This window comes from Ambystoma mexicanum, chromosome 1p, assembly GCF_040938575.1.
Source record: "Ambystoma mexicanum isolate Mex_15411 chromosome 1p, UKY_AmexF1_1, whole genome shotgun sequence".
NCBI classification, from domain to species: domain Eukaryota; kingdom Metazoa; phylum Chordata; class Amphibia; order Caudata; family Ambystomatidae; genus Ambystoma; species Ambystoma mexicanum.
The window spans coordinates 750,012,169-750,029,605 of NC_090921.1; the positions used below are offsets into that span (position 1 = coordinate 750,012,169).

The window sequence follows — 17,437 nt, forward strand, 5'->3', positions numbered from 1 at the left end:
GAGCCCACAACGGTTACAAGGCAGGTGCAGTAACGTTCAACGCAACAAGACTTCAGAGCAACAACACAGGAGCTAGGAATGAGATCTGTAGCAAGGTAATAGAACAAGGAAGATGTAGAAAAGAAATGGAAAATAGGTAACTAGAAATCTATAGTAAAGGACTAAATCTGAGTACCTGAAGCAAGCTGTAGAGCTGGACTGGATGCAAACCAACCATAGAAGTCAGGGCATAGCACCCATGGCTAGAACTAAGGGAAAATAGCAAACAAAAGCAAGAGAAAGAGAGGCTGACTATACAGGGTACAGCTGGAGACTATGTAGACATGTGAAAGCAGGAAAATAGCAGATAATGGAGCAGGAGTTGACACTACAAGAACATAGTGAAAAGAGCAGGCTCTGGAGACTGCAACAGCACAACACACAGAGCACTGGCTGGATGATGCAGGGGCATAGCACAAGGGAAAGGGACAATGTGACTAATTGGAGGGAAGAGTGTGCATGATTGAGCCTGTAATTATGGGTTTTAGAAAAAAGAGCAAGATAGCACAGCAGCAGGACATAAACACCAGCAAAGCACAAGGTGAAATGATCAGCAAAGCAGAAAGAATTCAATAAGGGTTCCAGGTGCAAGCGGTTCAACAATCAATACATGAACAAGGAGCTTCAGAGTGTGGTGTTTATAATCCACTCAGGGTGGAGTCATGTGATTGAGCTGCACCCAACCAGTCACAGGTGTGTTTAGTTCTAATTTCTGGCATGGACATCAGCACAGGAACCAATGCAGACGAACTCCAGGACTTGATGTATTGCGATGAAAGCACAGTAATTGTCACTTCTTACTGTAATGCAGTCCTTTGAAACATGCATTCATTCTTTCATTCATCAGGTTACCTTTGTTCACCCAAACCACAGTCATATATGGTTTTTGAATTAGGCTGCCTGGTTTCCAGGATATGCTGTTGATATTTTATTGGAATGGTAGTCTGTTTATTTTGGAAACCAGTATGTGCAAGCAGTGCTCAAATTGAGTTTGGGGTCCTATCTGTGGTTGGTTGCCAACACCCAGTTGGTCTTTACACATATATTCAGGGTTGTGCCAGAAGCAACAGAGATATTCTTAATCTGCACATGCAGATAATCTTGGCTCCTGATACCAGACCTCGACAAATGTGGCCAATATTTCAGTACAACTAAGCATTGCTCACGTGATTTGTTGAAGGATATCAGAGTGCCTGCAGCTGCCAGAGAAGTTTCCACAAAGTCAAAGTATGAAAACAAGATGCTGTGCCTGTACAATAGAATATCATCTCTATTGTCTTCTGGAGAAAGTTGTGTCTTGCACCAAATACATTTCTGATTGTGGCATACAGTTCAATGGTTACAAAACATATCTTGCTCCAGATGGTGCATAGATGCATTGAGTTTGCTAATCCTTCATGTGAAATAAGGGGAAATGTACCGAAATGTTGCCCTCATTTGTGCGCCCCCGCAGTCACTGCGACTTTGGGGGCGCACAAAATGAGGGCGACATTTACTTTACCCAAGCAGAGTAGGGGTTGCGGGGGTGTCCCCTGCTCTACTTGGGCGCAGTAACGGGAGTCCGGGGTTGCGGAGGTGTCCCCCGCTTACCATTGTGATAAGTGGGGGACAAGAAAATAAAAAAAAGAAAAGGACCCTATGGCGTCGGCTCTAACCCACATTAGTGGGAGGAACTGACGCTGCAGGGATGCCGGTTGTAGGCACCACACACAAGTGTACTGCCGTAAAGGTAAGTGAGGTGGCGGGGTTGGGAAGGGAAATGCACGTTGGGGGATGCGGGTACAGTGATCAGTGCACCGTGCCATATTTGGCATAAACCTTTTCATCGGCGCAGTTACGGGCGGCGCAGTGATCACATAGATTCAAATAAGGTCACTAACTGTTTCTCTTGGGTCTGCTCCACCTTTAATCCCTCCATGAAGAGTTGCAGTCTTCATTGGGATAGGCATCTGATCTTGTATGGTCTTCATCAACTATTCAAGCCTTTGCCATCCTGTGTGAGTAGGGTAATTTCCTGGAAAACTACTTTTGTTGTACCAGTGACATTATTCACATACATAGATGACTCTTCTACTGAGAAAAGATGGTTTTAAGGGCTCACCTCTTCTCAATTTTGAGTTCCACCTTCATGAGGAAATTGATCTTAGGATCTGTTCCTGTCAATGTTAATGCGCCTTAATTTGCATACTTGACTTTCCGTGTATTTGACTGCTACAGGTTCTTCTTGCTCTTGTCTCTACCTTTTCTTTACATGTGTCATGCGAAAGACAGGAAATCAGCCATCTTGCCCATCATTACAGGATACCTTGTTTCTTGTACCTCAATACTACTTTCTCTAGGTCTCATAATTGGCATGTCTTGCAGTTCACATTCTACTGTAACCCAGGTAGCATCCTTTGGGCCATTGAAAGTTGATCAAGGACATTTTATAGCAGTTGCATGCTGTCAAACTACATGCTTGCTGTCACCATTATGCTCCATTAATATGCTCCACTCAAAATAAAAAGTTTGACCAAGAGGCCGCCTGAAAAATGATTGCGTGACTTTCTGTTCCTACCTCAGATCAGTGCCAGATAGTTGCAAGAGGAGGGGGCACCAAGTTGTCAAACGTTGTAAGAAGTTTCCTTCATTGTCACTCTGCACTCATTTTCATTGCCTGTGCCCTCTTACTAGTGAATGTATTCTTGGTGCAATCACTGGATTAATGACTTGGTGTGGTTAACATGGGAGCGGCCTAAGCAGTGATTGGGCACTGTGTGCTTTGCTTTTGTATGGTGTGTGGCTATGTACCAGTGTGTAAAGAAGTATCTGGACCTACAATTAAGTTGTAATCTTCCATGAGAGCTGGAGGATAACTGAAGTCGTCATGAAGGTTACTGTCTTATTAAAATCTCTGTCCAGTGTACCTTGGCAGCTGCATTGTGGAAGGCACTGATTGAAATAGAAGTGATTATGAATAGATAAAGCTCACCAGTGATTTATATAGAATGAAATCACAAGATCATCTTATTTCATTGTGTGATTACTGCTCTTGCGGTACTCAAGTTGCGGACTGTGAATGGTACTATAGAATTCCTTCTCCCCTCATCTACTTAATACAACTGTAAGAAAAACATATGCCATGGCTAAAGTGAATGGCAGTAGAGTTCACTTGTGTGCCATTTCGAATGGATTGTGTCCTCCCATGTATTCCCCATCTTATGATATTCGTATCCTGCCAGCTTCGCTGCTTTGGAAAATAAATTCTCGGCTGAGGGCGCTGTGCACGAGGTCGTGGCGTCGATGTCCCTCGACGGGCTCTGTACCGTGTCGACATCACCATCGGTATAAATAGCTTGTGCCGCGCAGTGGCGTAAAACAAAATGTGGAGGCCCCCCTGCGAGCCAACTCGGCAACAAATCACGGGTTGTCGTACACTCTGGGCGGGCCTAGATTATCACGCTTGCGGAATACGTATGAACATGCTGCTGAAGGAGTATGCCGCACACTGTACTAGGATAAATAATTAAATATGTGTTTTAATGCAATATACAGCACACTTTCTGAGAAAAATTGGCTAAAAAGCCAGAGTGTTTGCAGTTGTTTTGTCGGGTAACACCAATCCAATACATGCAAGTCACCAACAATGCACAGGAATATCAAAGCTTTGCTATTAAAAATGCCATGCCACATTGAAAAACTTGTCCCACTGGCTGCACAATGTAGACCAGTGTAGACACGTAATAACATTACAGTAAAGCATGCCAGGCCACATTTAGACATACCTAGACTGGTTGCACAAAAATGCCAGTCGAAGCAATAACACTCATCAAGAAGAGAGCACACATTGAAACCCGGGTCTCTGCGTCCTCTAACAACACGGCAAAACTCTTTAAAATCTGCACGGAACTGGTAAATCCTGTTGCGGTCTCCACCTCTCCTGTTCCCTCCCAGGCCCTCTATATGGCTCTGGCCTCTCAATTCTCCGATAAAACTCAGGACGTCCTGTCCACTATCTCCTCTTCTTCTCCCTCTTCCTCTCTCGCCCCCCCCCTTTAGCCATCTCTACCTCTCCTCCTCCTTTCTCCTCTTTCTCTCTGACAACACCTGACAAGGTTTCTAGACAAGTCTGATTCATGAAAGTCTCGTCCAAACAGGTGCTCCCCTTCTCCTCCAGAACCATCAAGGACCATATTGACACCCTCACTGAAGCCTTGGCTGATTTCTGTAATCACTCTTTCACCACTGGAACGTTCCCCCCTCCCCTTAAGCACTCCCTTGTGCACCCACTCCTCAAGAAGCCGTCTGTCGATCCTACCTGTCCAGCAAACTATTGCCCAATCTCCATCACCCCTTTCCTGGGAAAACTCTTGGAAAAAAGCTGCTCATCTCCCAGCTTACTCTCCACATTGAATCTCTGGTTTGTCTCCATGACCATCAGTTTGGCTTAAGAGCTGCCACAGGCGCGGAAACTGCTCTCCTGAACATCTGTGAAGATCTGCTCTCTAACCTTGATTCAGCCTTCCTTCTGTCGTAGCCCCCTTGATCTTTCCTCTACTTTCGACACAGTCAACCACGCCAATCGATTACGTGAGAACCTGGGCATCACAGATCAGGCCCTGGAGTGGCTGACCTCCTTCCTCTTGGACTGCCCCTCCCAGGTCCAACTTGGTCTCTTTCTCTCCGCCACCTCTCTCTCTACCTGTGGCATTCCTCAGGGCTCTATCCTCTCACCCTGGTTTTTCAACCTCTTCTTGGCCCCTTTGGATCACCTGATCTCTACCTTCTCCTCTATCTTTCAGTGTTATATGGATGGCACTCAGCTTTCCTTGAGGCTCCTCTCATCTCTCGCTCATTCCTAACTGTCTATCCGTGATTCAGGATTGGTGCGCCTCCAACGATCTCTGCCATAATGCCACCAAGATGGAGATCTGTCTCATTGGGACCCCTACCCCTGCTTTCCCTCTCACTCTGGCCGCCCACCTTGGGCCCTCTTCCTTCGCCTTCCTGCGAGGCAAAAAACCTTTTGTGTCATCTTCGACTCCACTCTCTCTTTCTCTCCTCGCATCTCGGACATCGCCAAGAAGTCCCAATACCTACTAACTGCTCCTCCTCAAAGGGACTCTTCCCTTTCTCATTTTCCCACAGAGGCTCACTGTCTCCAGAGTACTATTTCTCTCTAGGCTGGAATACTTCAACAGCCTCTTTCTCAAGCTGTCTTCCTCTACTCTCGGCCTTCTGCAAGTAATCCAGAACAGGACTGCGAGACTTATCCCACAGATCATATCTAGCCAGCCCTGAAATCTCTCCACTAACTCCCGGGGGTTGCAAGAATCAAGTTCAAGACCCTTTGCATTGCCACAAGGCTTTCTGGGGTCGGGCCCACACTGCATCCAACGCTCTCTTCCAAAATACCTTCTTTCTCGAGCCCTTCCCCCAGCTACCTCCAACTCTCTAAGGGTTAGACGGTTCTCCAGGCAGAGATTGGGGCGTAGATCTCTCTCCTCTGCAGATACCTCCCTCTGGAATGGCCTCCCTCCCCCTCTCAAATTTTAGCGGACCACCTGATGTTCCGGAAGCAGCTCAAAACTTTCCTCTTCTCCTCTGCTTTCGCTCTCTCTCCCTCCTCTGATGACCTACCTAACCTACCTGTCCGCTGTACTGACCTGTTGCTTGGCTACCCTCAGAGTCTCACTGAATCCAGGCTCTTTCTTGATCAGTCACCCTCCACTGCCTCCGGCCTACCAAGCTCTTAGGGGCTGTATCTTCCCTCCCTTGCTTGTTGCGCCTAGAAACACTTTTGTACAGACGTGTTATAATAGACTTTTATCATATCATTTTATCACAGATGCCCAAAAAAATATACAATGCCGCAGTAAGAAACGGCTAGACTGGCAGCAGCCAAATGCCATCTAGCCAGGTAATTACACTTAGCAGGACTGCTTAATCTCAAATGCGCAGTTAAAACAAGTCACACCAAACTGAGGAATAACTAGACTGGCTGCACCAAAATGCCTCTCTAGCCACTAATACCACATATCATGCCTGCTTAGCCTGGACATGGACAACTATTATGATTTATCGCACAATCTCGCCCCCCACACATCCCCTCTGCCTCCCATGCAGTACCCCAACCTCCAAAATCAGCTCCTTGGCCCAGAATTACCTTCACGTCCCTCTTCCTTGTCCCAGAGTTTACATGTGAGGCTCCTTGCTTCATAGGTAAGTACTGGGATGAGGAAGAGTGGGATTGGGAGTAATGAAGATACAGGTAGCTAAGTCAGGCATTACCTCCATGTACCTCTACCTCACCCCAGTACTTGTGAATGAGGCATAGTGCCTCATACACAAGTACTGCCTCATACACAAGTACTGGGACAAGGAAGAATAGGGCTAGGATTAATGATGATTACCAATAAGTAATTAAGGCATTAAACACATTTAGGGGCTTAACAATATTGAGTTGACTGGGCTGCAGCACTCACACCCAGAAATGTTGGGCTATGTTGACTCAACCTGGCTGACCTTCACAGCAGTTGCCGGACAGAACAGGACACAGATATTAAACAGCACCTGGGTTTCGCTGTTAACAAGGGCCCAGCAATTACTAACGTAAAGCATTTCACTGTTAGTACCTGCATTCAAATGCCAAATTTTTAAGGCAATTTAAATTGTATTGCGGGTTTAGTACTTTCATGGCAGGGAAGTGATTGGAAGGTAGAAAGAGAACAGGAAACCATTCATTCTCACAGCAGTTCATAAGTGGGTGATTTCACACTTAAAAGTGAGAGTTAACTGCTTGTAACATTGAAGCTGCGCTAGAATAGTCTCATTAAAATGCGTAAAGAAGTTGGATGACCCCACACAAATAAGTTTGCCCCTCCCACACCGCCTGTGAAGTTAGTGCCTCTCCCAACATTTGAAGGATCAGCCCCCCGATATGTAGGTTTTGTTGTGCCCCTGAACTCAAGCACACACACCATTCACCATATACACACACACCCAGCCATCCATACATTTAAGTGTGCACTCTTTCACCATACAGGCACAACCAGGCAGCCATCCATACATTTAAGTGTGCACCTTTTCACCATGCAGGCACATCCAGGCAGCCACCCATACATTTAAATGTGCACCCTTTCACCGTACATGCACACACACCCAGTCACTCATACATTTGTGTGCACCCTTTCACCATACACTCACACAGGCAGCCACCTACACATTTAAGTGTACACCCTTTCACAATACACGCACACATCATGTGGTTGAGGGGAACCCTATTACTACAAAAATAAATTGTTCTTTTTGAAATCACTCTGACTTCATAAAGAAATTATTTCCATTAAGGACCAAACCATAACGGAAATAATTTCTTTATGAAGGCAGAGTGAATTCAAAAATAAACGATTTCTTTTTGAAGTCATAGGGCTCCCCGACCCCATGACTAGCCTGGGGTCTTCCATGTCATGCGGTGGGGGAGCCCTCGGACTTCAAAAAGACATTTTCTTTTTGTAGTCACTCTGCCTTCATAAAGGCATTATTTTCTTTATGAAGGCAGAGTGATATCAAAAAGAAAAAAAAAATGTTGAAAACATTTTTTTTTCTTTTTTTTTCCCCAAGTGGGGCCCCCTTCCAGGACATGCGCTAGCGGGGCCCCCCGTGCTGCAGGGGCCCCTGTTATGCCAGTGGTGCCACGCGCGTTGGCTTCAGTTCCGTTTTTCCGATTGCTTCGTTCTCAAACGGCGCGCTTCGAAATTTTCTTCAGAAAATGTCTTCTTCCACCCCTTCTACTCCCAAGACGGGGTTAAAAAAAAATTTCGACTGCGGATCGAAGATGTCGATTACAGATCCTCATCACGTTTGTCTTTGGTGCCTGGGTTCAGACCATCGAACTTGCAGCTGTGGCTCCTGTCAGTCGATGACGGAGAAGGTCCTTTGTGAGAGGAAAGGTAAACTGGCGGTGGGGCGGGAAGCTTCTAAGGCCTCCTCGAAGGCCTTGTCAAAGAAACATAGGAAGTCGAGCGATTCCAAAGAATCGGATTGTCGTAAACACTCTGAGATCTCGATCTCGCAGTAGATCGAGACGCTCTTCCTCTTCAAAAAAGGTTAAGAGGAGACATAGACCTCCTTCTTCTTCGGATACATCTACCGAATTGGTACGATGCCCGACTAAGTCGGATTCCCCAAGAAAGTCAGAAGAATTTAGAAGGAAGATGATGGAGGTCTTTGAGAATGCAGCCTCGACCCCCTCAAAGAAGGCTCAAAAGAGCCAGACCCTGGCTGCTCCGTCGGACGACACAAGGAAGTCAGGAACTACTGTGGTAAACCCCAGTAGTATGGGTGAAACTCGAAAGACTCGAGTCGACGTCAAACCGCCAAAGATTCCTCGAGAATCAAGTGTTTCTCTGACACCGTATGAAAAACAGAAGGCATTGAAACCCTCGACGACTTTGTCGATGCCATCAGCGCCAACGGCTTCAACATCGAAGCCAAAAGCGTTTTCGACGCCTTTGTCGAAGACATCAGTGTCTTCAAAAACTCCTTCGATACCATCGAAGGTTACTTCGATTCCTACCACCCAGACTCATGAACAGGAAAGGAGATTTACTCCTTTACCTAAGTCATACTTTTTAAAGTCCATGTCTTCTATTTTTGAAGAAAGTGGCTCTGAAGAATAAGTTTATCCTTTTGGAGTAGAGAGGTCCCAGAAGAATTAACCGATCCAGAATCGAAAATGGGAGACCTGTGCGATACCCTTCACTCTGCTAGTGGCATTGATACTTCACCTGAGCTGGAGTTTGCAAAACCTGACCCTCCAGAACATTGATTCAGGGTACAGGAGTCTAATGAATAGAGTGGTTGAATACATGGGCTGGGGTAGAGCCTCACCCACTTTTGACCATAATAATATGACTGACATACTTGATAAGGGCCCCCAGAAGGACCCAGTTCTCCCCTTCCATAGGGCACTTCAGAGAACGGTAGAAAAAAACTGGGAAGTTCCTGATATAATTGCTGCAGTCAACAGTAATTTTCCAAAGAAGTATAGATCTTCTAGTTCTGACCCTCATTATTTAAGCAGGCATCCCACTCCAGAAAGTCTGGTTATTCAGGCTGCAACTTCCTCAAGACAAACAGCATATCCATCTATCCCCCCGGATAGAGAGGATAAGAAGGTGTGGATGCTTGGGCCCTTAAGGTCTTTACCTCGGGTAGCATGGCTCTCAAGACAACTAATGTCACCTGTACCCTGGCCAGGTTCACTCATACCCTGTGGGACTGCATTTCGGCGGCGGCTGAACATATTCCGGAAGGCGGGGAAAGAGAAGGCTTCCTGAATATTGTCTAAGGCGGAAAGGAGGCAATGGGGAAATGTCTCCAGTCTGGACTGGATACTCCTGATAGTATCAGCAGATCCATGGCTGCAAGCACAGTGCTACGCAGGTTTGCGTGGTTGAGGAAGTCGGGGTTTGCACCAGATGTGCAGGCCAGACTTCTCAACATGCCTTTTGATGGCTTGAGGCTGTTTGGTAGTAAAGCTGATGAAAGCTTAGAAAAACTACAGACCTCAAAAGCAGCAGCTAAATCTTTTAGCGCCTCCATGAGACAGCCTCAGAGACCTTATTCGGGCTCATCTTCCTGGAGAGGGCGTTCTTTTCGGTACTACTCCTCTTTTGGTAGAGGAGGAGGAGGACAGGCCATTCAAAGAGACAAGAGAAATGTCACTCGTGGTGGATGAGGAAAAAGTGCAAAACAGCCTCAGGAACGGCATCTTTGCCCTCAGCCGCTCCTGCAGCCGCCTCCAAATCACTTTGAGGCCTTATCACACAAAACCCTGGTGGGAGGCAGAATCTCTCAGCATCTGAAAGAATGGTGGGGCATTACTTCAGATGCTTGGGCACTGGAGACAGTAGCTCAAGGTTACTGCCTTCACTTCCTAAAATGGCCTCAGGACCATCCACCGGAAACCAACTCTGTCAAAATTCCAGATCCACTCCTGTTGCAGGAAATTGTAACCCTCCTGGAGAAAGGTGCAATAGAACAGGTACCTGTAGCAGAGAGGAACAAGGGTTGGTACTCCCCTTCGGACGGAGGATTGAGACCCTTCTTGGATTTAAGAAATTTGAACAGATTCCTCCGAAAGGACAAGTTCAAGATGGTAACCCTTTCTCGGATCCTTCAGGCTCTCCAACTCCAAGACTGGTTGGTATCATTGGACCTTCAGGATGCTTACTTTCATGTGCCAATCCATCCCAAGCACAGAAAGTACCTGAGGTTCGCGGTTGGTGGTTCTCACTTTCAGTTTCGAGTTCTGCCATTCAGGCTGACCTCTGCCCGAGGGTTTTTGCCAAACTGATGGCGGTTGTGGCAGCGAGACTCCGGAGAGGGGGGATTCACATCTACCCCTACCTGGACGATTGGTTGATCAGAGCGCGTTCTCCCGAACAAGCTCAGGAACATCTGTCGACCACCTGTCACTTCCTTCTTAAACTGGGCTTCTCCCTCAATTTCAAGAAGTCGCACATGATACCATCCCAAAAGCTCCAGTTTATCGGAGAAGTTTTGGATACTTCCTCGGGCAAAGCCTCGCCTCCCGAGGTGAGAGCTCTCCACATTCTGCAGATGTTCCAACATCTGCTGGCCTTCGATTTTCTGAGGTTGCTCGGCCTCATGGCATCCTGCATTTTTCTGGTGCCAGAGGCCAGATTGAGAATGAGATCCCTGCAATGGGCCCTCAGGACTCAGTGGTCCCAGTTCTCGGGGAGTATGTTGGATCTTCTGCAAGTCCTGAGCGCAGTTGCTCAGGATCTACTATGGTGTGCTTGTAACAACAACATCCTCAAGGGAGAATCTTTTTGGCAACCATGGCCGAAGATAACAGTAGTGACGGACACCTCACTCACGGGCTGGGGAGTCCACACCAAAGATCTGACAATCAGCGGTCGTTGGTCTCCATCGGAGTCCAAAATACACATCAACCAATTGGAACTGAGGGCAATCATACTAGCGCTGAAGGCTTTCCTGCCCTCTGTACAGGGAAAGAATGTCCTGATAATGACTGACAACACGGTGGCCATGTACTACCTCAACAAGAGAGGAGGCGTAGGGTCACTACCACTGTGCAGAGGCGCAATGCAGCTCTGGTTCTGGGCAAAACGAGAAGGAATCTCTCTCAGCAGTTCACCTAGCCGGAGAGGCAGAACACAGTGGCAGATTCTCTGAGCAGGCAGAGCACAGTCTCCCACGAGTGGGAGCTAGCTCTGGAAGTCCTTCTGGAGATCTTCGCCCTTTGGGGAACCCCTCCAGTGGATCTGTTTGCGACCACGGTAAACCGGAAGTGCGAACAGTATTGCTCAAGGGAATTTCCTCCGAGAGGAGCTCTAGGAGATGCATTTGTGGTGGACTGGAAGTTTCCACTTCTGTACACATTTCCTCCAGCCCCTGTGATTCCTCAAGTAATCAGGAGGTTGAGAAAGTTCAGGAAAACCATGATCCTAATTGCCCCGGATTGGGCCAGGAGGACGTGGTACCTGGACCTTCTGGACATGTCCATCTGCCCTCCAATACGTCTTCCGCAAAGAGAGGATCTTCTCTCGCAAGAGGAAGGTTGGGTTCTCCATCCAGAGGTCGAGACACTCAACCTTCACGCATGGTTTCTGAGAGGTTGAGATACAAGGATTGGAATCTTCCAGATGACATGATGGAGATTTTGCTTTCTGCCAGAAGGCCAGCAATAAAATCTTTGTACAGGTTTCGTTGGAACAAATTCAGTAACTGGTGCAAGGATATGGATGTGGACCCTTTTCAATGTGGCACCCCAATGGTGCTCTCTTTCCTATGGCATCTAGCCAATCTGGGGCTCCAAATCGGAACAATTAAAGGATATCTAGCTGCGCTATCCATCTTCAAGCGCTTCTCGAAAGAGGTTTCTTATTTCAAAATTCCATTGATAATTCAATTTCTGAAAGGGCTTACTAATGTATACCCTCCAGTCCCTTTTCATGTCCCAACTTGGGATTTAAATCTAGTACTTAAGTTTCTAACTTGTATACCTTTTGTGAGCCTCTGCACTCCTGTCCCTTGAGGCTTCTAACATTGAAGACTGTCCTTCTTGTGGCCTTAACATCAGCCCGCAGGGTTAGTGAACTACAGGCTCTCTCATGTAAACCTCCATATACTACTTTTTACAAGGTCAAAAAGGTTAAACCATCTTTCTTACCAAAAGTAGTTTTCTGACTTCCACTTGTCACAAATAATCATATTACCAACATTCTATCCTCCTCCTCATTTGGGCAAAGAGGAGGAGAGACTATAGAGACTGGACCCCAAAAGGGCTCTCGGTTTTTACATTTCAAGAATGTCAAAATTACGGCAAGATGACCAACTTTTTGTGGGTTATACAGGTCATAAATTGGGATTAGCGGTGGCAAACAAACTATATCCCGCTGGATCATTCTGGCTATAATTGAGTGCTACAGATTGGCGGGAAAAGACCCACCGGATGGGCTGCAAGCCCATTCCACTAGGGGGATGGCTATTTCTGCGGCTCTGAAGAGGGGAGTCCCTGCAGCAGATATTTTTTCAGCTGCAACATGGGAATCAATGCATACCTTTTTCAAGCATTATTGCTTAGATGCCTCTTCCTCCAATGAGGGTTTATTTGCCATGGCGGTACTTCATTCCGTCCATGAGAACAATAACTAGTACTCCCACCTCCAAAGTTACACTGCTATGGGACTCTATCATAAGATGAGGAATATGTGGGAGGACACAATCCATTCGAAGAGCAAGTTACTTACCAACTGTAACGTTCTTTCAACTGGATGTTCCTCCCACGTATTCCTCATCGTCCCTCCCATCCTACCCCGTAGTACAGTTTACGTTACTTACACTTTCCTCTCACGAAGAGTCTATCAGTCATGAGGCACGCCTGGGTGTTCCTCAAATATTTCCTCGAAAAAACAGATCTGAAGCCAACTGGCACGGCACAAGCTATTTATACTGATGGTGACGTCGACACGGTACGGAGCCCGTCGAGGGACATAGACGCCACAACCTCGTGCACAGCGAACTATGCAGAGAATTTATTTTCCGAAGCTGGCAGGATACGAATATCATAAAATGAGGTATACGTGGGAGGAACATCCAGTCGAAAGAACGTTACAGTTGGTAAGTAAATTGTTCTTCTCTTTCAGTGCTTTGACACGAAGGCTTTCTTGCAGTGCATCAATATTCTGTTACCAAACTCAGGGCACCTTTGAATCATTGTTGCAGTTTGTGTGATCCAACTGTGTCATGAGGGTTGATGGTAACCCATGGAGATGGCGTGTGAGATGATCGAAGACAGTGCATAGAGAGTGGTTAGCACAAAGTTAAAAAGGGGACTGATGATACTTCCACCACACCAGTTCAGGATCCACGAGAAAATGTTGTTTGTCCATGCTCCTGTGAAGTTTGAGTTCAGTGATTCACCTGCCTATCTCTGTATCATAAGGAAAAAATGGATAAGGAGGAAGACAAACAGGTTGAGTTTTTATGGGAAGGAATTCATTTAATCTCTTTTTTTTTAATCCAGGCGAAAGAATGTGCGCTCAACAGCAGACTCCTCGCTTCATGATGATGATCTGAGCTCCGATGGGGAGTTCGACAGTGCTTACGACCCATCGTCCATCAAATCATTGCTCACTGAGAGTAATCTACAGACCAGTTCCTGTTAGTGACTGCTGTGAACATGGACTCTTCGCGACTGGCACGGGGCGTGTGCCATTTCAACTGAAAAGTGGTACAGAAGAGGAGATAGCGTCTGTTCCCCTGGACACTGCCACAGTATAATAGTATTCCATTTGTGGGCTGGAAAGGGATTTCTGGATCAACGTCCTTTATGCAAGGCAGCTTTTTGTTCTCAGACATCTTAATTGTAACTTAAAATGTAATGCATTGTATGCGTTGTGGAGGTGGATTCGGGTTTACGGGAAATTACTGAGAAGTGGGGGAAGAGTAGACAGTAGCAGCAACAGTTGGCAAGATGCTGTTATGCAGGTACAAATGTTAAACCGGTCAAAGTATCGGAGTAAAGTCACCAGCGTGTTATTTTTTCTTCTTTATTATTTTGGTAACTCAAAGTAAATGAAAGTGGGATAAGGTTAAACTCAATGTATACATCATTGTTCATGGCCATTTTGTATAATTAATTTTGTTTTTCTAGGATGGGTGTAGGTAGCCTGTGCTGCCCCTTCGATCCCGGTTTCTTTTGCTTCTTTGTCGTATGATACGCAGCTGGCAAGAATCCCTTTGAGTGCCTTCTCCTAAATGTTCAGTTTAGCTGCTTGCTTGGTGCTGGCGACCAATTGTGCCTTTTCCATGAGGCCTTTTTATTCATTGTCTTATCTTCTACCTCTGGAAAACATGTTTGCAATAACTTCAAAGGGGTGAGAGCGACATCCACCTCTGGATACAAGAAAACTTTGGGGAGCACGCTTTAGGCATCCATATTTTCATAGTCGCACATCCTCGCTTACGTGCCACAGATTTCACTTTAGCACATTAGGCATTCCACTTTGTGCCACATTTGTATATGAGCTATTTCTGGTTTCATCCACGGTAATTAGATCAGCCCCCATGCATGTGCCTGTTCACCACTGGGCTGACATAACTTGCATTCTCGAAGCAGAAGCACATTTTTCGCACAGGGTCTTGGCGTTTCCTGTCTTTTTCTTATTCTACTTTGAGTGGTGCACATAAGACCACTTTAGTGATGATACTCCTATCCTTGGCACCCTGAAGCCTATTCATGTAGGAGTTGGTGGTGCTTTTTTTCAGTTCACTCACGTTGCATGTCTTTTGTAGTTGGTATTTTAATGCAGCACGGGTCCCTTACAGCTGCTCACTTAGTGCACACCCCGTTTTGGTAAAACCGAGCTAGGTCTGTGTAGCCTATCGGGAAGCGCTCTGCCATCTTCTCCAGATTGTAAACGTCAAGGTCTGCATTTGTTACATCACATTCTACTGCGTGGATAGCCGAGGCTGATCTCACTATCAGTATCAGCTTACAAAGCCACAAGATGGGGCAGCATGGATTTCAAAATGTTGTTGCTGGAGAAAGAAAATACAGTGGCATAATACGGAAGGGATTTGCAGCACATACCTCTATTATGCTTCTTAAGTATAGAGTGATGGTGTCCGCACAGTGATCTCATAATTGTTCATTTAATGTATTTCCATCTATCGTGTATACGCCTCAGGTTACCCTAGTGGCGTGGTCGCCAGGGGCAAAAAATAAATAAAAAATCCAAGCACACTATTTGGTTTGGCCCTCAGTAGCATAAGGGAAACATGAGTAAATGCAAGTACTTACCCTGTTAAGCAACATTTCTGAAACTATGCAGAACATTTGAAAATATTTCTTTTGGTGCAATCTCAAGATAACTATAACCTGGTCTTGCCTTGGTTAAATACAGTAAGAAGGTGGATGCTCGAGTGTTTTTTAAGCTGATCTGTTAGGTCATTTGTGCAGGTTACTGCTGCATTTTAAAACTCGAATATCCCGTTTTTTTAATGTGGTAGGTTATGTTCTTTCCAAGTTTACTATCTCCTATTTGTTGTCTGGGCCATGTCACGACATCAGGGCTTGACCCACAATAATAATATGAAAGGGCTACGCTCAGAAGTATGGATGGATACCTGACTGAGTAGTATAGTGGTCTAGACTTCGAAAATGCCCCGACACATTTAACTTCTGTTAACCATCCACCAATCTTTGAATGTGAGGGCAATGGATTTATTTTAATATGCTTTTAGGCATGGTTTGAGAAACGAATTTTTAATCATTTGAACCACTGGTATTCAATCTGCTGTACTCAGCATTATACTACCGAATGACCACCAGTCGGTGGTAAGGAGGCCCTTGACGTTATCTGTAGTCATGTTTTCTTAAGTTAATTTCTTTTTTATTGATTTGAGGGTTACACCTTTTAAGGTTGCTGCTCTGGTGTTCTCTGGATACCTATACTCCTTTTGTTGCTCAGAGCTCTGGTCTGCGCTGCACTTTATTGAGATGACAATCCATTCATGTGCAATAACTGCTGAGCCTTACTTGGCTATAGCCCCACGCAGTATTGGCCAGCATTTGAATCCTAACGTGCGTGCAGACACATTACACTAGGAACATTTTGTGGGCTTTGATGTGCTGCCACATCTCCAGTTATACGCAATAGCTGTGCATTGCATACTGCCTCACCAACACCCCACTTTGCCTTTCCTCTCTGCTAGGAGCTTAATGCAGATGGATGGATGGATACGAGGCACATCTTCTGCATAAAACAAACCCCACAGAAAGTGTTTGTATGATACTTTTTTTTAATATAGAAATCATATATTTTTTAATAAATCATGAAACGTGCAGTTATTTGATGTATTGATGAATGAGTGCCTAAATTAAAGCTATCTGGAGTTGCACATAAGCTTCTACGCTCCTTTTCTCAATTTAATGTCACTTTTGTTCTTTCATTTTCCTTTCCCATTCTTTTCTCCCTCCTCTTCAGTGTTTTTCACTGCCTGGCTTTTTCTCCTGTCTCCTGATCAATGCGTTTTTTGTTCCCTCACTATACAACCTCCCAAACCTGTTCTAGGACTAGCATAATTACATAACCTCCAGTCCTAGAATAATTGCATGCTCCTCCACTTCATGGTTCACTTTGTGTGTGGCTCTATTTTTTTCTTGGATTTCCTTGACTTTCCTTTCCTATAACACCCGCTGTTTACCCTGCTCACCATTTCTCATACTTTTGTTAGTCCATGGTCTACTCTGCTAACTTATATTTTTCTTCTCAACTTCCTGTCCTTTCCTGTCCATCTTTTCTTCTCCCATTTTCTTTTTCTCACGGTTCGCGCTCGCTCTCTCTCTCTCATTAGTGAGTTGGCTGAGGGAAAGTTTGCATTGCAGCTTGCCTCCTATCCTTATCTATTCCAACCCTTCGCTTTTAGTGTGAGCAACACGTGGACACAAGTCTCACTCTTTCTCATTCAGACAGGTACATAAATATGACTTAATAAAGTAAGGCAAATTATGTTGTACAGAAGTGTGAATGATTGTTTTATAAATATTTGGTCTGCAGTTATACTTGTCCTTCTTGCTCCCATGTACTTTAATGTTTAAACCTCTGCTGCACTACTGGATCAAACAATAAACAAATATATATGTTAATGTAATTTGTTACATTTACTTATTTTGTCTATTCACTGGGAAGTTTTCGTCTACTTTGTGTCTAGGTTCATTCCATGCACTGACCTTTCTCACAGTTATGTGCGCATGGGTGAAGTTCACATGACATTGGTGATCAATTATCAACCTAGAATGTTTAGACTGCAATTTTGCCTGCTATGTCTCTAACATTCCCACATTCCTCTGTGCAGATCT

The 17,437-nt window shown here is 45.4% G+C and overlaps 1 protein-coding gene across 3 annotated transcripts in view; it reads left to right on the forward strand.

Annotated features, from left to right (window-relative positions):
• CGN (cingulin) overlaps nt 1–17,224 on the forward strand; it is a 2,193,661-nt gene extending 2,176,437 nt beyond the window's left edge. For all 3 annotated transcript variants that reach the window (XM_069650469.1, XM_069650484.1, XM_069650476.1), the window contains exon 21: nt 13,598–17,224. In XM_069650469.1, coding sequence (XP_069506570.1) covers nt 13,598–13,739 — 142 coding nt within the window. In that variant the 3' untranslated portion in view covers nt 13,740–17,224. The remainder of the gene's footprint in view (nt 1–13,597) is intronic.
• Nucleotides 17,225–17,437: the final 213 nt, after the last annotated feature.